This window comes from Varanus komodoensis, unplaced genomic scaffold, assembly GCF_004798865.1.
Source record: "Varanus komodoensis strain SLA01 unplaced genomic scaffold, ASM479886v1 scaffold67, whole genome shotgun sequence".
NCBI classification, from domain to species: Eukaryota; Metazoa; Chordata; class Lepidosauria; order Squamata; family Varanidae; genus Varanus; species Varanus komodoensis.
The window spans coordinates 688742-710923 of NW_025336308.1; the positions used below are offsets into that span (position 1 = coordinate 688742).

Consider the following 22182-nt stretch of genomic DNA (forward strand, 5'->3'; position numbering starts at 1 on the left):
GACACGGGCTTCTCTCTTCTAGCTCCCATGCAGTTTTGCTTCCCTTTTCAACTGGATATATAAACTAAACTAGAGGTCTGTAGTGAAAAAGTGAGTTAGTAAATTACAATCAAACTGATGCTCCTTTCTCCCAACTCCATCTATAGTCCTTTTTGGACTTCCTGACCTAGACTCCTACAGCTTTAAACTACTCCTTTTTGGTATAAAGAGCAGAGTCCTTTTGTCAAAATAGAGGAATTCCTTATTAATAAGGTGTGAGAGGGAACCCCCTGAAGGGAGACACAGATACTGCCCAGATTAAGGAGGGTGGATATGGGTCATTCCTTTCAGGGCAACTGTCAGCTCAATTTTATGCACATTTAGTCAAGACTCTGAAGCTCAATAACGAAGGCCGAACTTCCCCTAGAAGCAAAAATGGCAAAACTGAGGCTGTCATACTTGGTGTGTATCATGAGAAAGCAAAACTCCCTGGAGAAGAGAATCATGCTAGGGGATGTTGAAGGCGAAAGAAGAAAAGCAAGATCAAACATGAGATGGACTGACTCCATAAAGAAAACCACAGCCTTGGCTTTACAAGAAACGAACAGGGCTGTGAAGAAGAGGACATGTTTAGCGGCATTCCTAGGGCCGCCACAAGTTCCAGATAACTTGATGGCACACAGCAACACCGACACCAACACCAAAGTTCAGTGGGGCTTAGTCCCAGACAGCCGTGCTTTTGATGTTAGCCTAGGGACACAATCTGGTATGTGATTACTTGAGAATAGGCTTGATAGAAGCACTCCCTAGTAACATCCATAGGTTCAGGCATAAGTATTTCTGTTAGAGCAATAGGGATCTGGCTGTTCTAACAGGCAGAAGTAGAGGCGAGTTGGAACTGCTCTTTCTGCTTCTGATCCTCTCCTTTGTCCTCCATCACTGGCCACAGCAATTAGCAGCTCCTATGAATCTAGGATCCTGGTGGTAGGTTCTCCAAGTTCAGCTTTCCTGTCCTGCCCTTTCATGGCCGTTCTTATTAAGTGCAAATAAGGCATTCCAGGATTGCCACGCTATTCCCATTTGCTCCATGTTACAGAGAAGCAAAGGTCCTGGCCACATTCTTTTCACTTTTGCAAGCATCAGAAGAGAGTGCTGCTCTCTTCGAGCCTAGAAAAGGGAAAGGGTCTTAAAGTTCTCCCTTCTTCCGTGCAGTAATACATCTAATCATACCTCAAGCTTGTACACCAGGTATCATTGCTGCCTGTGATCATTACAAGGTAATTGCCAAAAGAGAAGATTAAGTGGGTTCCTAATATTAGAAACGGTTATAGTCGTTTCAGACTGATCATTTTAAGAGAAATATCCCCCAAGGGTTGCTAAGATATTGATCGCCTTGAAAGCCATGTGAAGTGGGCCAAACAGTAATAAAGCAGTTTGCCAACAAGCCCAATTGCCCCGATGTAATTGCGAGCAATTACAAGTAATATGAACATCATTCAACAGACGCTCACACACACCAATATGATTTGAACTGAATACAAGAACTTTTCCCTGAGAAAGCACTTCATTCTGTACTTGACAATCCATTTCACAAAAAGCCACAACTGTTTGTCAGATGTCTATGGAAAACAGCAGAGAACAAATGGGCTTTAAGGTTTTTAAATGGCATAGATGGTCTCATTATAACACTCTGGTAATCAGAAGTATGTCTGTTCTGTAGTGGCAGGTGTCAGCAGGATGGAAACCTCATGTAGGTTTCACCACTGTGATGTAATGCATCCAGTTTAACTAGCTGCTTGCAGCATGGCCTGCTGTGTCAGCACAACCTTTATTGAGAGCTCAGTTTGGCACCAACCAAGGCCTTTCCAATTTCTCCGCGAGCAGCGCTGATCGTCATTCTTGCGCAAGCGTCCTGATCCATGCCACCTCCTCTTTATTCTCGGCTGCTTGGTTCCAGTGCCAACTCCAAACTTCACAGACAATCACTTTGCATAAAGTATTCACATTGAAGGGGTTCTCATTCATCCCCGACAGAGTTCCTAGATACTTCTCAACGCATACCAAAATCTAGACGAACAGAAGCACCCAAAGTGCCATATTCAAAGATAATTATATCACAATTTCCATCAGCTCTCTAGAATTCTAGGCAAAAGGTTCTGTGAGACCATTCCTGTCACAAGTGCAGGTTTGTTTATGTAATACTCGCAAAACCATAATCATGCAACATTTTAAAAATTAGCAAATCGCAGTACAGTTACTGCTTGTTTAGTACAGTCCCACCAGGTATTTGAAAAATGATGGCATTGTTGTCCGTTGTTGTTGTTGTTAGTCGCAAAGTCGTGTCCAGCCCATCACGACCCCATGGACAACACTCCTCCAGGCCTTCCTGTCCTCCACCATCCCCCGGAGTTCACTCAAGCTCACACCAACTGCCCCAGTGACCCCTTCCAGCCACCCCATTCTCTGTCGCCCCTTCTTCTTTTGCCATCTATTGCTCCCAGCATTAGGCTCTTCTCCAGGGAGTCCTTCCTTCTCATTAGGTGGCCAAAGTATTTGAGTTTCATCTTCAGCTTCTGGCCTTCTGAAGAGCTGTCAGGGGTGATCTCCTCTAGGACTGACCGGTTTGAGTGCCTTGTTGTCCATTAAAGGATGCCAATTTAAAAACGATGATTCATCTTGAAGGACAGCAGGGTGCCTATATTCAGTTATAATATTTCTCTCTCGTGGCCTTTGCTCAGTGCCATTAATCTTTTCTCAGAGGTGTTTCTGCCTTTTTGCTTCTGACCTGAAAATCGAGAGTGTGTTACATACTAATCTAAAGGCGTCCTTCCCCAGGTTGGGTGGGAACGCTCCAGTACAATGCCTTACAAACATCTGTCAGTGTCTTCGGTGGGTTTGGAGCATTTCTTTCGCCTTTGGCCTTGCCTGCCAGTGGAATGTGGCTGCTGAAATGTTCTCCAAAGCAGAATTCAGCCTGCATCTGAAAGAGGTTCCAACATCCTTGTGCTAAAGTTTCACTGAAAAGGTCCTTTTCGTGAGAAAGGCTCCCCACTTTCCACAGGCACCGTGAGCCATTCTGTGCTAACTGCAGCTTGACTTTTTCCCCAAAGATCACAAAAACCACCATTCAAGGGTTGGGTTTGGGCTTCTGCGCTTCACAGTTTAAAAAATAACCTGAACAAAATAGCTAGGAGTGGACGACGAAAGTTGCAATTTGACGTGATCACGTGTCTGCATGGACACAATGCAGTAACCCTAAATTACTGCTAAGAGTTTTCAACTTTTCAAGTGTGTGAGTGAGAGAGGGAGGGAGGGAGGGAGGGAGGAAAGCACATTTTTCAGCAGAACCTTCTCTTTGGGGAAGGGTGCTCTTGTGACGCCATCCAAAAAACCCCCAAGAGCCTGTTAAGTGTTTGAGGGAACTGCCCCTCAGTTACCCCTTCCAGGCAGGATTCCTGTGGCTTTAGGAGTTTACTAGGAAGCCCAACTCTCCCCTCAGTTTTGCCATTTAATCCAAGTGGATTGCACCTCGGAATGCGGCAAAACCTGAGAGAAAACGCTGACATCTTGTGATTTAAAGAGAAAAAGCTGCTTCCTGGCTATCAACAGGGGGCACTGTCAACAATTTGGGGAACAGGAGGCCTGGAACAGTGGACCTCTCCAAAGAAACCGAGGGATTTTGCGGCAAAAAGAGGGAAACGCCCCTTTCCACAAGGTTTAATCCCTTGTGGCATCGCAAGGATCCGACCCATGCTTCAACAGTCCTGCTCCAAGCAAAGGGAAGTGGGGCAATCTTTAATTTTTAAAACATTGGGTGATCATGGGCAGCTTTCCCCAAACCTGGATGTCCAAATAGGACCAGGAAAAGTGCCTTTCACGCAGCTTTCACAATCCCAAAAGAAGCGAAACACTTTCAAGTGCAGGTGTGCCCACCGATAAATGGATTGCTGGAGGTGGAAGATATCTCAGCGCTACTACAGGAAGGAAGACCACGGTGGGGCGGGCGGGCAGGGGAGGCTCACAACCTCTGTTAGTCCTGATCATCTCTCCCGGGGTATGGTTCAAATTCCCAAGTGCAACCCACTCCATCGCATCTATTTTACACATGTCTGACCTCTGTAGCGGAGCCCACTCATACTTCATCATTTTGTCCTTGACTGTGTAGAATTTTGTGTGACACAGCTGGACACATGGGCTTCATTTTGTAGTAACCCTGCTCATTTTCGCCTCCACAGAAGCCTTTCTTCTTCATTTACCTATTTTTCAAATTGATCCTCCAAGTTCAGAGCAGTGACCTCTGTGCTGCCGTACCAATTTTAGATGGAGTTGCACGTAAGCTAAGAAAGAGGTCGCAGAATTTTGAAGGACATGCTCGGTGCGTTCATTCTCTTTCTGGCCTATGTGTTCTTGTGTGCCCATAGCATTGCTTCAGCAAGAAAACCTTGTAGTCTACATGTGATGAGCCATTATCAGTTTACCAAGCTAAGATAATGGCACTGAAAGATCCGTGTCAAGCTCTTGAATGTAATTTTCCATGTCTGGAAGCACCGTAAAAGCCAAGAGCAACCTCAGAGTAAGCTTATGCTCCTGAATTTCCCATGTTCTTCTTGAGATGTAAGGCACTCTCACTGCTTTGAGGAATATTCTTGGTTATGGATAGTGAGCTTCTTTTCCCCTGCCAGTTTCTTTCATGGGACATGAGAGAAACCTGGCTTTGCATTGCACAATAGCAGAAGTGAGTAATTCCATATGAGTCTTTCGATTGCTGCTCTCAGAACCTCTCCCTTTTGTTCTTTACTGCTGGGAGCAGCAAAAGGGAAAGGTTTCCTCCTCCTATCAAGATTGCTACCTCATCACTCCAATTCTAAAATAGACAAGTGGCCCGGTTTTGTCTTGTAATCGTATTTGAAGGTCAGTGCATATGATTTCTGCGGGCCTGTGGGACACTTGCAGTCCTGCTCCTTAGGGCTTTATCCTATGAGCCAGTAAACAAATCTAAAACGAAGTAGCAAGGAGAGGGTTAAGGGGGCAGGACTTTAACTGTGTTGAACCTAGCTTTCTGAAGGTGTTTTGGCACATTCCCCAGACTATCCCCCAGAGGCAAACATCAAGGTGCAGTACATGGTATCATTCCAGGCAGACCTTCAGTCTTTCTTGCTCACGGCTTTGCACAACTTGTAGCTCACCAGACCGCAGTGGAATAAATGCTTCTCCAGAGTTTCAAGACATGATTAAAAGGCTCAAGAAGGCTCTGAAAGAGTTTCCTTTAATGGGGAATTGTGTGAGTGAGTACAGTGGGTGAGTTGCTTTTCTTTTCTCCATTTTGCTTCCCTTCTTTTTGGTTGTTGATTTACTTTGGTAGTGTACTCCTCAAAAGTATACTTAAAAGAGGTTCACATGTGCAGGGGACTAGGAATGATTCCTTTTTTGAGCAAGCAGTACAGACACTACCTGTAACAGGAGTTCTTGTTTCAAAATAGCACAACTATCAGAGGAGGCTGTTTTGAAGGAACGGCTATCTGTTGGAAGGCTGATGAGAAAAACAAATGAGGTTTGTTAAACACAAGTCAGCTTCCGTACCTTTCAGATCCAAAGTGAATTGACAACTTCTCACTGCTTTGATTTTTGGATGTGTGGTTTTCCTAACATGTGAAATGACCCAAAGCCTTTAATACCTTTTCTGTGTTTAAGGTGCTGTGTTTCCACTGTGCCATTGCGTATTAATAAAGCAATTGTCGATACTGACCAATGACACTGTCTTGGAGCTTGAGTTTTTTATCTGTTTACTAATTTTTGTCCGTGACTTCTGTGTTAGCATTTAAAATCGCATCAGTGTGAAAATGGAAGCAACATGTACATGTGGTCTGACATGAAGTGCAAATGAAGGACTTCTCTAGCCTTATGTTGCAGACGGCTCCAGAACTGCATTGTGCCCTTTGATCAACCCCTCCCAGTCTGCAGTTTCCTGTGTGGTGAAACCCTGCCTTTCCATTCATCCATGAGGAATCAGTTGTGTGCCTTCAAATATATACAGCATTAACTATGCACACACCCATCTGATCCTGCATCTAGCAATAATTTGAAGCCATTAGTATTTGGGATTTATTGAATGAGAGTGCAAGCTTTTGTTCATTGAATATATGATTACTATTTTATGAAATTAATTTGGATCGGCTAATGTGCTAAGTGCCAGTCCCGGAAGCTCCAGTGTGTTCAATCCAATTTTCTTTGCTGGAATCTGAAACCGTTTCAACATTTCTCTCCCAGTGACGTGTTGCATATTCTTGGTAATAAACACTGTCTGGCTACTCTTCCAGGGCTCCACAATGTGACGCCTACAGCGCCGCTCGTTAAGCTCTCCCCTTGCTGCCGATCACCTGTTGGTGGGCAGGATGAGAGAGAACCTCCCAACCCATCTTCCACCCACGCAGACATTTCCGCTTTGCTTTTTTTCCAAGGACGGAAGATTGGAGACCAGTTGGACATCAAACAATGCTGGTGTTGTTGTTGTTCTTAAACAAAGGTCCTATCACTGGCTCGTTTAGGCAATTCTGAGCCACCGCTTGCCATAAAGGGGCATTCACCCGTGCCCTTACAATGCAGTCCCACCCCCACCTCTGCTGTTTTTATAAGCCAGTAAGGACAAGGGCCCAGCGTACAAGTTGCAAGCCTCCAAGGGTCCTGTCCACATTCTAGGCCTATGCAAATTGGGAAGTGCCCATTGTAGCTGGATGAGCAGGAGACCAAAGTTCCCTTTACTGGGCCTGAAACTACTCTGGGAGTCAAGGAAGATTGCTTTGTCTTCAACGGGTCGTGCATTTTGTCATAGCAGGCTGCGATGCTTGCCTCTGCAATATACAATAATATTCCTAGTTTTTTACCGGTTACTTAAAGGTGGTAATACATATGGTAAAATACTGTCTGCTGTCCATACATTGGTAAGCACAGATGCCTACGTGTGTGTGTGTGTGTGTGTGTGTGTGTGTGTGTGTGTGAAAAACCAAAATAGCAAAGCATCTTCTCTTCTGTTCCATGACCTGGTTCATTACAGTTAAGGCTGCAGTTCTCTAAAGAATTTGCATTGTTGGAGTTCCACGTGGACTTTCACTTGAAGGTTCAAAAGCATAATAGCCTTCGTAAATGATTGTCTTCTTTTTATTTTAGTCAAGTGCCTGATGAGCACATAGCGGAAAATGTGTCCCCCCGGATTCCAAGAACTGCATTTGAAAAGGAGGACAATGGCAGTCATGCAGACTTTGCTCCACTGTCCCCTCCTGAAATGCCACCAGGGGAAGACGAAAGGGAAGAGATGTCTGATTCTTCTGACGTGAGTGCCTGCAGTGCTACCTACAGCAACTTGGGTAAGCACCATGCGTCTGCACCGAAAAATAAACCACAGTCCTCCTTCCTATAGGGTTGGGTGTTAGCTAAGTGACCATATTCACTTGAAAACTTTCTAGGAACATATCAAAAGGTTTGATGTTCATATGGGCACAGACTAGGTCATGCATTCAGTGTTCGAAAAATCATTTTCAGAAATCTGCTTGGAAATTATTTTACCAATGGCGTTTTCAGTGCTTTCCCAAATATTTGAAATGGTCAATTTAATTTTAAAGCGTTTTGTGTATTCCCTCCTTCTTCTCTTGCTTATGCCTACCACAACTTCTGCCTCTTGCATCTCATTTCCCTTGTGTGGAATTTTAGATTGCTGGGTCCTTGCGGCAGGGACAGTGAGAAATATTATTCACATTAATGGTACATATATTTAAAAGTGTAAACTAAACATTCTCCCCTTTATTTGAGAAATAATCAAGAAGAAAAGGTATTATTTCTGTTGAAAATGTCTTTCTCTTGACACTGTTTAAATGATCCCATGCTTAGATTTTAGAAAACTGCTTGCTTGCTTGCATTCTTGCATGCTTGCGTGCTTGCTTGCTTTAGAAAAATATTTGCTTCCTGAAAGGGCTGGCCTGCAAGGCATGAAAGCAATGCACAGGGTTAAGAGCTCAGCTCATAAACTGCTCAGTTACAGGAAAATTTCTCAGCTGAATAAGAGAATATCTCTGGGGTGGGGTGGAGTGGGGTGGGTCTGGTCTGAAGCTGCCCTGATTCAATTATAAAATTATAATTGAATTCATTTCCATGAATTCAATAAATTACTTCTCTAAAAGAAGCGAAGCAAGTATATGCCATAGAAGTGTATGAAATTTTTAATGAACTCCTATCATCACTTCATTTTGATATAAGATTCCGTCTGTTCTGCAATGCTGGGGAACTTCCAATGTGCAGCTGAATAGATTGTGGCTGGAGCATCGCGGCATTGGAGATGGGGAACATGTGGCCCTTGTGTATCTTCCATCAGCTCTATCCAGCATAGTCAGTGATGAAGGACCGTGGGAGCTGCGGAACGACAAAATCTGGGCAGCCGCACATTCCTCATCTCTGATTTATACTGTATATCCCATCCCATCCTATATTTTTCATAAATACAGCTTTTGTTTAGCTGCTTAAGGCAATTCCTGGCATGTAATTGGGAACTGTTTTCTTATTTTCATTGTATAATAATACTGGTCCGATGTTTTGATCTCCCCACTAAAGGATTGACTTTCTGTTCAAACATAAAATGAGATGACCATGCTCTTCTTCCTTCTCTCAATGAAACTGCACTTATATGTTGCACAGGTGTGTCTTTTTGAGTCACAGATATGCTTGCTCGTTATCCTAGGCCAATCCCGGGCAGCTATGATACCTCCAAAACAACCACGGCAAGCAAAGGGAGCTTTGGATGATGCTATCGCTTTTGGGGGAATAGCCGATGCAGAAGCCGCCACCGCTGGGCATCCAGCACCACCTCCACTGCCAAAGAAAACTATTCTAAGAGCTCACACCGAACCTCTTCCACAAGACCTCCAGAAACAGGCCCTTGGGAATGGCCCATGTGGGATGGCCAACCCCACCTATGACATCGACACCAACTGGGAAGCAAGCAGCGCGTCCTCTTCAGTGAGTTTGGAATTCAAGGCGGTGGACAACGAGTCGGGAGATTCCTTGGATCGGCCTCCGGAAAAAGAACTGGCGATCTCCTCAGGAGCCAATAGTGTTTCCAGCCTAACCGTTACCAGTATTAAGGACAGGTGTTCCAATAGCACGGAGTCTCTCCCAGGTAGACCTGTCAGCCATAGCAGTCGCGGCAAGGCTGTCCAGAAGCCGCAGAGGCACGCACTTTATAGAGGCATTGAGAACCGAGGGGAGGTGGTGAACAAGATCAGAAGCCTTCATGCAGATTCCCTGAAGAAACTGTCTGCCAAGTGCGAAGACATGTTCATGGCCGGGCTGAAGGATCAGCTGCGGTTTGGGGTGGACAGCTGGTCAGACTTCCGGCTCACAAGCGACAGGCCGTGTTGCGAGGCCGGGGATGCCGTCTACTACTCTGCTTCTTACGCAAAGGACCCTCTCAACAGCTATGCAGTCAAGGTAGGAGCATAGTTGAGCAACCATCGCAGGACAGCAGAATTCCCGCACAAACGTATGGCTTGTGTGTCCCGTGCTAGACAGGTCTTTCCTGCTGTAGCAATTTTTCGGTTCATGCTATAAGCCCTTTCTCACACATCACATTCCCGACGCCTCCAGGCAAAATGTTCTCCAGTGACCATGAGAAATGCAGTGAATAAATAAAACCTCAGTGTTAAGGCCACACTTTCCTCTTTAAAAACAAAACGAATCTTTGACAACCAGCTACTAGCACTGTTGTACTAAATCTTGGCTTTAAAAGAATCTCTGTCTATTTAGCATGCTGCTATTAGAATAAGTTATTTGTGGAAAGACACAATTCTTTTGCTCTTTATATAAAATGTGGCATGCATTGTTCTGCATATATAGTTATTTTTAAAAGTATATGCTATATTCTTAAACTTCAAGTGTCTTGCAGAAAATTCAGTACCAATCATTTATAAACAAATATGGTGAAAATATACAAAACATATTTTATCAGTAACCCAAGACCATCCAACTAAAAGCATAGATTTGGGATAGTCACATGATGTGGTTCTTGCAGTACTGTGCTGTTTCAGTCTGCAGAAGGAGGATCAAATGCCTCAAAACTTCCACATAAAAAGCTTCCCTGCACCTACAGAATCAGCATGCAAAGAAAGGGATTCTATCCTAGACTCCTCTTGCAAAAGGATGCGAGATGGATGTCATCATAGCAACAGCATGATATGTTCCAGGAAGTTTGAAAAATGGGCGATTCTTTTGGGCAACACAGCTATAAACTGCCAGGAAAGATGGTAGGTGGCCTCAAGAGCTGCCATATCAAAGTGGCAATTTTAATGAAAGAAAATTATTGCTTAACCATTGTCCTTCAGCTGGTGATTAACAACCTGACCTAAAGTTGGACATAGGAATTGTTCTCCAACCACAGTTTACTAGCGTCTTTTCTTATCCACAAACGATTAGGCTAAACAGAGATGCAAAACAGGGAATTTGTGCACATTAAAGGGCTTTTGTAAGCACTTGCATATTAGGTTCATTATTTAAAATAGGTTCATTATTTAAATTTACCATACTATTTGGTTCCATGCTATGTCTTGGCTATGGAGATTATAATTGGATATTAAGATTTTCAGACACTTAATAAAGAAAAAATAGGTTGAACTAAATTTTAACCATCTATGTTAAAATGCTGTTTTTCTATTCTCTCTCTCTCTACACACACACTATAAAGTAATATTTAATGCATTGAAAACAAAAATTAATTGCCCAGTTTAACTGCTACCCAAATGTACTGTAATTCCATAAGTCAGTGCTGCCTGGTTAAAAAAAATCCAAATGGCAGAACAAATACAAGGATCCTACGAAGCTGTAAGAATTAAACACCGCAAGCAACCTATTCAGAGGTGGAGCTTGAAGCCAAACAGAGCTAACTGGAAGTGCTATTTGGTCTTGGTAAGAACGTGCTTAATTGATTCCTTAAGAAATTGATTGCAGATTTTTTTTCTTTAACTTATGTTTACTTCACAGAAATAGAATGAACCACACTTACTTTCAAAACCAAGGCTATATACCATATAACTCCACATTTTCACTCACTCCCTAAATGCTCCCCAAACATAGACCAGAGGCCAAAAGAGAAGCAACCTAACTTACTGCCAACTTGCAGTCCTGGTTACTTGGAAGAAACAAACCAGGTTTGGACATAACACTAACATAACACAGACATGACATTTTTGTTTATTTTTTCGCTCACTCAGTGGGATGCTACAGACTTGCTTTATCAGCATGCAGTTCATTCACAGAAAATCAACATAAGCCAAAAGTTCTTGCTTACATTGGCATGAGCACAACCAATGTTTTCATTTTGAATTAATCAGAAATGCAAAGTAAAGGGCTGAAATGGGAATTTGGATGCAGATCCACTCTTACGTTTGAACTTGATGTATTTCATTTATTTGTGGATTTTTCTTCCACACTGAGGGTTCATTAATGTGTTTAAGAACAGTTAACAGATTTATTGATTAAGGTCCCTCAGGTTTCCCCAGTAGCCAATGCAGGACGGGGTCAAGCAGCTTTTTTGGCATGCAGGCATATTTTACATTTAAAATGTGTTTGCAAGACCCAGTGAACATTACTTTTGGAGCAAAGGGGCACACCTTCTTCCTCTTGCTTCTCTGTCTTCCTCCTCCTCCTCTCTCTCCCCTTTCCTCTTCCTTCTCCCCCACTTGCTGTTCCCTGTGTTTCCCTGCTCCCTGCCTCCTTTCTCCTACCCCCTGCCCACCCATAATACCACCTTAATGCTTTCCTCCCCGTCTCCTCCTCCGTGACTGAGCCTCCCAGTCTGCGGGAGTTACAGCAGCAGAGGAAAAGAAAGGAAAAAGTGTGGCCACAGCAATGGGGAGGAAAGGTTGGGTTGGGATGGGGCACGAGGAAAGGGGTAACAGGACAACTACTCTGGTGGGAGGAAAGGAATCCATCCAGGAGCAAAGGGACGAGAGTGGCGGAAACGGAGGGCCTGCGATACGGCAGATTTCAGTAGCCACACTTTGCGCTCTTCGATGGCACCAGCGTGCCCCCGGGTGCCACTTCGCTCCACCCCTGGTGCAGAACATGAGGAATTAGCATCCTTTATGTTGCTCTTTCCATCGTGCAAAGATGACTCCCGATATCACTGCCTCCCTGTCAGATTAAAATACGAATACACGGCGTGATCCCTTGCAGAAAGATGAAATGGGCTTCGTAGGTGGCCACCAGTGCTACCGCATCTTTCATTTTGGTGCCTTGCACAAAAGCAGTTTTCACCGTCTGGCGTGGAAGCGTGCTACGACAGACACATCCTGCATTTGGGAAAACTTGCCTCCCGGAGATGCCATTTGAACTCTTCCCTGAGCAGGCATTGCCGTGCCGTTTATTCTGCCTTGTGCCAAAACAATGAATTGTTTTAATCAACAAACAGTTGAGATCACCAAAATGCTGCCCAAATAAAAAAGACTTGCCGCTTTTCTAGAAGGAGGGCTGCGCAGTTTTTGCAGGTTTCTAGGAAAAGAGCTCTCCACAATCCAGGGGCACCCGCTTCACATGACCATTTTAACTCCAGGCCTCTCCGTGCGTTCAAACCGCCCAGGCCGGCCTCACGGTGCCTCCACGCAGACCGGTCTCATCTGTGTGAGTTGCCCGGTTATCCTCGCATGCGTCCTGAATCCAGTGAGGGGCACGGCAGGAAGTGGGGTGGCATTCGAGCCATACCAGAGCCCTACAACGAGGGCTCTTTTCCCCAGTGAGCGCGGGAACCCACTGATAGGCGGAGTGAAGACGGGGGTGGGGAGCAGAGGGAAGGAAACGGGGTCATGGTTGTCCTCCGTCCCCCAACCGGCACAGAGGCGCACGTGTGGACTTTGAGCATGGGGCCAGGGACCCTGCTTTTCGCATTGACTGCTTGCCTGTGCCCTGGCACACACGTGTGGTTTGCCAGTGTAGCATACAATCGACATACATCAGCCGAGAGCCCTTTGTGCCCTCCTAATCACTTCCTGTTTCGGATGCAGCACATGATTGCTGTCTGCAGCGCTCCCTTGATTCCACATCTTTACTCTCAAATGCTGTTCCAAAACGAAACGGCTCCTGCGGTGGTTCAGGATTCTTCCAGGGCTAAGGAAACGCACTGGGCCTTGCATTAAATATGAAGAAATCCGTCCCTTGTGGGTCAATTCAAATCACCCTGAGTGGTGTCGAAGCGTGGAATGCACAGGCCGTATTGACCCGTCATCTACTCATATTGACCATAAACAGCAGAATGAAATGAAAGCTGCGTCGTGAGCGTTTCCACCTTTCCCCCTCTTGATTCTTGCATCCTCAGTTCTCCTCCTAGGCCATCTGCTTCCAACTTTGCTCGGGCCCTTGCTGCCTGCTTCGTTTTCCTTTCCCAAGACCCCCAGCTAGTCCTCGCTCATTTTGTCCCGTCTCCTTGTCTTGTTACCTTTTTCTTGCATTTCTCCTTTTGTGGCCTGTGGAGCTGGCTCAATATTTTCTCCATGCTTTGGAGGGACACTACAGACATAGTACACTCCTATTCGAAGCTGTCATACAGTGTTTTTCAAAATCTGCTCCCTCATGTCTGTTGATGGGCAGGTGGTTCCTTTGCTGTTCCAGAGCTGAGCTCAGGCTGCAGTCAAAAATGCCAGTCAGTTGAACTGAATCTGCAGGCAATTTGGTTGCCTGGCAACCTGTTGAATTGACAGACTTAATATCTGGAGTTAAAACCATGCTATCAGGTATGAAATGAGGTCGGTCATTATTACTGATTTATAATTCCAGGTAATTAAGTGGGGGAGGGAAACTTAGCCTGTTATGTTCTCTGCTTTGAGAGCTTTCATATAGTACCCCCTTTTTCCTGGAGCAGTTCAAAGGAACAGGTAAATGCACACTTAGAGACTGGTTGGGCATTAAAATACTGTACCTGGAGATGTTACAGTTCTTTACAATGCATTTAACTTTTCAAGGAGGAAAGTTTGATCAGCTTGTCGAAGGAAATAAAGTTCCTTCTCATTCATAACAGGCATGATGCCTTTCCTCTGCTCAGACAATTTGAGTATCGCAGAAAAAATAATACAGGACTTCAGTTTAGACCCCACAGTTAATGGATGGGCATTGGGGAATATGTAAAGATTATCAAAATAATTATAACAAATTCACATCAAGTTGACTAGAAATCATGCTAAATATTCACTTCCTTTCTTGTATTCAACACGGGACTTGTATCTGTTCTATAATATAACTTAATCTTGTGTGTTCAAAGCGGTCGATCGCTGTTAATATTTAATGCCGCCAGCACTTCCCTGTTTCATACAAGAATCCTGCCATGTAGGCGAGCATTTCCATTTTAAAGATGAGAAACTGAGTCTTTGAACTTGTGGCAGAGCCGTGCATTTAATGCGGGCCTTCTTGTTTGAGGCATGTACATGCGCTGGAGAACTACCTTAAATCAGTTTCCAGTTTCATTTAAAAGGAGGGGGTTCTTGCAGTGTGTGCCAAAGGGTCACGTGATACTTGACTGCATGGCACACAGCGCTGGGCCGAAGCCCCTGCCCTCGGTGCCAACTCAGACCTTCCGACTCGTTCGGTGCGCGATGGCTCACTATATTCCTTCAGCTCTGCAGTGACTGGGGCAGTGGGAAGCTTCTGTCCACGCCCTCGTGCCTCTGCTCCATGTTTGTTTCGTCCAGAGTCGACCTAGGAATGAATTTAGCTCTGTTAAACTGAAGTGCCTTTTCCTCTTGTCCCTCTGAACTTTGTAAGAAAGAGGCTAGCTCATAAGAGCACCGGCCCCTTAGCTCCGGCAGCATCAGCAAAATGTAAATACTGTCTGAAACACGTTCCTGTGGTGGGTCTTAAGATACGTTTGTGTCCCTTTTTCACGCAGCCATTTCTTACTGTTGAAACTCGCTTCATCATGGGCCAGGCTTTGGTTGCTCTGTTCTGTTTTTCATTGATTTCTATTTTCTTTTTCTCTCTCCAGAATGGGCGACTCTAGCCAAGGCGACAGGTTTGCATTGTTTTATTTAAAACTGATCTTTGCCCTGTTTTTCTTTCCTCCTCTTAGATTTGTAAGAGCAAAGCGAAAGAATCCCAGCAGTATTACCACAGTCTGGCTATCCGCCAGAGCTTAGCTATCCATTTTAACATCCAGCAGGACTGCGGTCACTTCCTGGCTGATGTGCCAGTCCGCCTGCTGCCATGGGAGGATGCCAATTCACCTGAGGAAGAGGAAGCGGAGCAGGAAGACGGGGAGCGGGAGGACAAAGAAAGCTCTTTTGCAATGGAGGTTCAGCAGAAAGACAGCCCCAGCCTGCAGGGAACGCTCAGCAAGCAGCGCAGCAGGGTCGTCGTCATCACGCGAGAGGTTCCATATCTCACGGTGGCCGATTTCGTGCGGGCCTCTTCGGATCGCCATGCCGACAGCCCCGATTTGTACGAGAGACAGGTGTGTCTGCTGCTCTTACAGTTGTGCTCTGGCCTCGAGCACCTGAAGCCCTATCACATCACACACTGTGATCTGCGTCTGGAGAATCTTTTGTTGGTGGACTACAAACCCGGGGGAAGCCTTCTGAATCATGAGCCGGTGGAGCCCAACCCCGGTGCTGCCTGCCCCGCCAGGCTCATCGTGAGCAATTTCTCCCAGGCCAAGCAAAAGAGCCACATGGTGGATCCGGAAGTCCTGAGGGACCAGTCCCGCCTTGCTCCCGAGATCATCACAGCCACGCAGTATAAGAAATGTGATGAGTTCCAGACTGGCATCCTCATTTACGAAATGCTGCACCTGCCCAACCCCTTCGACGAAAACCCAGAGCTGAAGGAGAAGGAGTACACCCACGCCGACCTCCCCCAGATCCCCTGCCGTTCACTTTACTCCCTGGGGCTTCAGCAGCTGGCCAACTGCTTGCTAAACCCCAACCCATCCGAACGGATCCTTATATCCGAGGCCAAGGGGGTCCTCCAGGGTTTGCTCTGGGGCCCCAGGGAGGACTTGTTCCAGACTCTCAATGCCTCTTCCAGACCAGCTCAGAAAGAGACCGTGCTGCAGAACTGGCTGGACATCAAACGGACGCTGATGATGATCAAGTTTGCCGAAAAGTCTTTGGACAGGGAATGTCAAGTCGGCCTCGAGGACTGGTTTTGCTGCCAGTATCTCGCCTTCGCCACTACAGAATCGCTCAGTCGCATAGTGAAAATCATGCAGCAACATTAGTCTGTATGAGCTGCTGCTTTCACTCAGATGCCCCCAAATTCTTTGTCCAACCCTCGTCTCACGCTGTGCACAAGAGTCAGAACGCAAACCTAGCTTGCCAACACTGAGCAAACGGATCTTGATGGGGAATTCTCGTTCCTGTCATGGCTGCAAAGGAGAGGTCATCGCCTCTTACAGCTGGCTGTGTGACCAGACAAGGAAGTGTGAAAATTTTTAATAAAGAAACCACTATTTCTGATGCGGATGATCGGAAGAAAGTCATTGGCCAGGCGAGTCCAGTTCGTTCTGTGTGGTGCACCTGGGCTGCAAGTGGCAGCATCCAGTCGTGATCGCAAACAGAAAGGAGCTCGTAGTCATGAAAATGCAAGCTGCGCAGGCCAAGAGATGTTCTCTGCCCCATGGCTGGTGTCCCATCAGGCTGGTGTGTGTCCTAAAGCAAGGGCACAAACACCGACGCTCTGTGACCCCGCTGCAGCCTCGTGTGGCATTTGCCAAGCAAGGTGAAAGCTGGCTGCGTCCTGGCAGGTGACGCTGTTTCTTGAAGCTCAACTTCGTGTAACAAATGAGCAGGAAATGGGCCTTCTGCAGGCACTCTTTCCTGGGCGGCAGAACAAGAAGGGAGGGGAACATGCAGTGTGTCTAGCCGTGAAGGCAGTCACTTTCCGCAGATGCATCTCAGCAGCGTCCTGCTCCGGCTTCCTCTACGCATAATTTGGCTGTGGAGCTGCTCTCACCAACCAGCGCTGAGATATCTCGCCTGTTACCTGCTGTTACTCTGTCAACGTGGTTCAGTTGACTGACACTGCGCACCAAGGATGTGCTAAATAAACAGGGCCGGCCGCCCAAAAGCGTGTCTGCCTGTAGACCCTGCTGCCAGCTTCCTGCCCTGGCATTCACTGGCCTTTTCTTGGGGAAACCCTGCAGCCCTCTGCACCTGATCCCTCTGCTCAGTTTTGGTGAGGTTTGTTTGAGTAGCTCCGGAATGATGGGGCTAATGTCCAGTATGGAATTCCCACAGATGGAGATGGTTATTGGAATGTGGATAGCTCTTGTGTTGAGCCTGCGCTCCCGCTTCTCCTCCTCCTCCTCCCCCTCCTCCTCCCCCTCCCCCTCCTCGGATATATGTGCAATTTTTGGATGTATTATATGAAAAGCTGTGTTAATGTTTACATTGCATAACGAACTTAACCATAGGTAAGACCTGCCCTCTTTCTTTTCATGGCACATAGATGCACAACATTATGTGTGCTTTTTCTCTCGGTTGATATTTCCCCTCTCCGTGTTAAACTGTGACTAACCTGTTTACTTCAGCCTTGGAGACAAATACCCGCTTTGAACAGCATAGGCATGTTTGGACCAGAACCTGAAAGCACCTCTGCAAGAACGAGCTCAGCATAGTCCGCTCTGCCTGGGCTGTGGATTTCTCTCTGATCCCCTCCCTGTAACTGGCGGAAACCTGAGCCCAGCGTAGAACACGTGATGGCTTCTTAACATCTGGAACGTCTTGCTTCCATATCTACTGGTTGCTGGCGAAAGATCAGGCAAAATTAATTGACAGAAGAGTGCGAAATGGGAGTGTCCAACTGGACTGGCACGCCGAGAGCCAAGCACACCAATGCCCAGAAGGCGAGGTGCACTCACAGTTCACGAGGCCCCTGGCAGTGGCAGGGGCATTTGGTGCCAGTGCTCTGCCCCGTACACACTACAGACACCCAGCAGCTATTTCCTCTAGAGGACCTTGCCAAACATCACGGGGAGCCCTGCTTCGCACAGGTAAGGGAGGGGGCCGTATTACCTATGTGAGTGCAGGTTGCCTGCAGCCACTGGCTGAGGAAAGGGCACGCTTCTTCCCCAGCTTGGTGTGTGTCGTTCCGATACCTGTGTGCACATAAACTCTCAGTTACCCCAACATGTCAGTCCTCACAACACGTCGACTGCTGACCACCATGGTAGGCCTCCTGCTCTATTACGATGTGCAAAGAGTTGTGTGCTGTGTCACTGCTGCGTTGACGAGCACATGCAAAGCAGACTCTTGAATGTTTTATGACCCCGCATCTGTCGTGCGGCCGATCCCAAAACCCCGTGGGTTGTCTTTTCCCTTTGTGATCCGATTTAGATACGTTCTGAACCAGTATTCGTGTTGTGCTCTCCAGGCAAACGTGAATTTGTGCTCACTGCCGTCTCCTTATTGTTCAGGAGAGGATGAACTTTGATAATGAAGGACAGTAACATGAGTGCTCCATCCGTGTGTGTGTGCGTGTGTGTGTGTGTGTGTCGGAGAGACAGAAGGACAAACACAGATTCACCTTAGCCAGAGTTTCCATTCTTGATGGAGCCTTGGGCTACCTTTCTGAAACCTCAATTACTCGTTGGGCCTGATACCAGAACAAGTGGCAAATGGTGTTACACTATAATTTCCAAACAAATGGAGAACGCATATTACCCTTGCCTGCTGCAGGCGTCAAGAGTGGAACCTTAAGTACACAATTAAAGGTTCAGGGGTTTGTATTTTAAATAATTTAACATTTCTAGTTGCGGCTCACCACAGTTTAAAGGATTGTGATTCCCCTTTAGCCATACTCTGTGTGTGTGTGTGTGTATATATATATATTTCATAAGCATACACACCATAGTTGTAAATACGTATCTTCCAGAAAGCTACTGTTCAACTTACTTTAGTACAATATCTGCCAATTTCTTAATAGCAAACAATCTCTGGGAAAATCCGTTAGGCTAAAGTCTTTGAATGTGTACTTCCTGGAACTTTTAGTGTCATTAATCTTTTCTGGGGTGGCCATCTGGGTCAATGAATAATTGCAGCAACAACAGTGCCTTGTCACAGATTTAAAGCTATTGTGGAGGAGGGAATCACCCGCCTCTTGCTACCAGCTTAAAAAAATATATTGCCCACATCAAAAAAGTAAAATAAAATAAAATTTTGCGTGTATCTGAAGCTGAGTGGGCAACTTAACCCAAGCATTGTATGGTCATGGACATCCTGTGGCTCCTTTGATATTAGTGAAAAGCCAAAATAACAAAATGATAGGAGTTATTTTCTAAATCTGCAACTTGCACAGAGTAAGAAACAAGCTGTGTTGAAGTAACCATCTACACAGCAAAGGATTTGGAAAGCCTGTTGCTTTGACAATCTTTTTCAGACGCAATGGACAAGACAAACCGTGTGCACAAACCTCACGCAGGTCTTGTTACAAACGCTGTTGAGAACTGTGCTCAGTCTATGCAGTGGTGGAAAAAAACAGAACACATGGAAAGCATGAATGTTAGGGAAAGTGGCAATTTTCTTCCAGTGAAAGCCATTCAGGGTTTTGAAAAAATGAACAAGTCACCTGTGTTGGTAGAAGACCGATATAAACCATTTTTTTTCATAAAAACTGTATAATATGGGATAATGTCAGTGAATGAGTGAGGAGGAGCCATGTTAGTGAAAACTCCAGCCGCTAGTACCATCTTAGCTACTAGGATTCACTTATTAATTCTCGGCCGAGTAGCAACAGCAAGTTTATTTTTAAGGCAACATGAGAAAACCGGTGTGGTGGTTCAAGCCTGTCTTATTCCAGAGCTCCCATTTTCTTTTACAAATCTGTTTTGCAAATTCAGCCAGGAAAGAAACATAGAAACAGAGCGAGTCAGAAGGGGGCTCTCAGGCCATCTAGTCTGACCCCCGGCTCCAGCAATGAACAAATGCATTGTTTGATTTGGGGCATTAACCTTAATGCTTTCACTTTTAAAAGATGATTTCTTAATTGTGCCAGATTGCCAGCCTTATGTAATCATCTAATAAAATTAAGGAGATGTTTCTTTGGAAGAGATTTTTGAAGGGGAACTCTTGAAACCCTTAAAGCACTATTGAATTCTCCATCTTTTAATATTTGTCAAGGACTGAAAGTTCCTGTTTCTTTCTAAAGTGATTCATGATTATTATATTCCCATCCTGAATTCCATAACTGTGCAGTAAGTTTGAGGTTTTTACTGCTGCCTTGGCTAAAAATCACTTCCATCCTAAAACCAAAGTAGGAATCAGCAGCAGTCCATCAATCAGACTCTGGGAAACAATCTGACATACAAGACATACAACAAACTTTGATCAGGGTTCAGGGAAAAAAATACCCTGAGCCAGCAGGACTTTCTGTTCCATAACAGAAAAATTTTCTATCTAAAGCCCACCTCCAACATGTTCTAGTATGACAAAGAAACCACAATGGTGACTGCAGAAGCAGCGTTGCGTCCAAGAGGCTGGGATTTCCAGGGGCATGGAACAGGTTCCTCAAGTATAAATGTGTGGTTGTTCTTTACTCCTGGAGCATGGGAAGGAAAGAGCACTATTTAGGGACAACATAGCAATGGGGGCAAAATTTTCCCTGGACGGTGGGGGGGATTGCGCTGTATTCCCTGGGGGCGCCAGCCGTTTTCATTCATTCCTTCAACATACACTCTTCCTGCTGGACTTGCCTTCTGCAAGCTATTTATATAAACAAAATAAACTTTACAGTGGAATTCTTGAGGAATATTCATCCTGTGAGATCATGGCAACTTAGCTAAAGGCCCCTCTTTCTGCCTGTTTCTGTCTATCTTTGGGGGATAATTGCTGGTTACCGGAGTGTCTTTCGAAAAACATACAAAACAAGTAGCTGACAGTCATCGCAATCCTGTGTGGACTGAAATGTGCTGGAAGCTCTTGGTTTCAGTTTGACTGCAGCATTTATGCCTGGGAAACGAATTGAAAATTATCCACTCCTAAGGAAACCTCCTCGGGGTCTTTGCTACTCCATATCCTGGCTGGAAAGCTCTTGGCTGCGGTTTTGTCTTGTTTTGGCAAGGGAGAGCAGATGGTGGTTCACAAAATTGCCAAGTTGCTTGTACTAGAGAGTTGACCTTACTCGCATTAATACCGCCTTCCAACCCCATGATTTTCCTGTTCAGAAAACCATGAAATATTTTGATAGTGAAGAAACAAATACTTGTCCATATTTTTATAAATGAATTTTATTGAACTACAGGCATTGTTCACATTGCCCTTTGTTCTTTATTCCTTGTATATATATTATATGTCATTTATATAATATATATACTATTTGATTGAATTTTAAAAATTCATAAAGTATGCATCGCATTCCAAGGGTTTGTAACAGACGACTGTAGGATAAACTCTAGAGCAAGATTGTCTCCCAGCAAGAAAGTTGGTGTGTATCAGTGTTTCTGTTGAGGACCGCTTTCCAAAATACCACTTCAAGCATACAATTTGTTAACCTGAACTTAGTCTGGCTCAGAAAGTTGTATAGCTTTCACCCTGGGGGATATTTCTTTAAAGTAATGCTGAACATTTTAAGTGTCAGGAAAGATCCTTTTGTTTTATTAAGAAGTCTGAAGCTCCTGCACAGATGTAGTTTTACATGGTGTTTCTTTACAAATGCCTAAAGGTGAGAAGTAATCTTTTGTAAGATTCCATTCTCCTGGGTAAGCTTTGTATTTGGACTTTACTGCATTGCTGTATTTGGTGCTTCATATCTATATTTACACATTTTTATAGCTATAACTCTTAGCCTTCCTTTGTGATTGGAGTGCCATTACACTCTTAACATTTGCTGTGGTACTTTTCCATGTACTCTGTGGCATCCGTGTTACTGTGTAAATAAACTAGTTTTATTACACTGAAAATCCAGCGTGCCATTGCCTTCAATTATCTCCTCTTGGGTAGCTTTGTACAGAGGTGATGTTTATGTCAGTAAAGCTCCTTGAAAGTGCATTTTCAGTTATAGTTAAATGCCTCCTTGTCTTGTGCCTTTTTCACAAGGGATTGTAATATCTTCACGAATGTCTTTTAAATTAAAGCAGCTGTGAAAACCTCCTTTTATTCTTCATAGGAACAACTGGAGCAACACTTTCAGCTCTGAAAGTTGCAATTACAACCTTGTTGCTGTAATTCTTGTCTGTAAATGTGAATGCCA

General features: G+C 45.1%; 1 protein-coding gene across 4 annotated transcripts in view; it reads left to right on the forward strand.

The window, feature by feature from the left end:
- PEAK1 (pseudopodium enriched atypical kinase 1) overlaps window positions 1-21892 on the forward strand; it is a 67096-nt gene extending 45204 nt beyond the window's left edge. The window contains exons 4-7 of one of the 4 annotated variants that reach the window (XM_044450483.1): window positions 5116-5277; window positions 7144-7340; window positions 8705-9453; window positions 15071-21892. In XM_044450483.1, the coding sequence (XP_044306418.1) occupies window positions 5116-5277; window positions 7144-7340; window positions 8705-9453; window positions 15071-16216 (2254 nt within the window). In that variant the 3' untranslated portion in view covers window positions 16217-21892. Of the gene's footprint in view, window positions 1-5065; window positions 5278-7143; window positions 7341-8704; window positions 9454-15070 lie in introns of those variants that run through there. The other 3 variants (XM_044450485.1, XM_044450486.1, XR_006416630.1) reach the window with 3 other exon arrangements.
- Window positions 21893-22182: the final 290 nt, after the last annotated feature.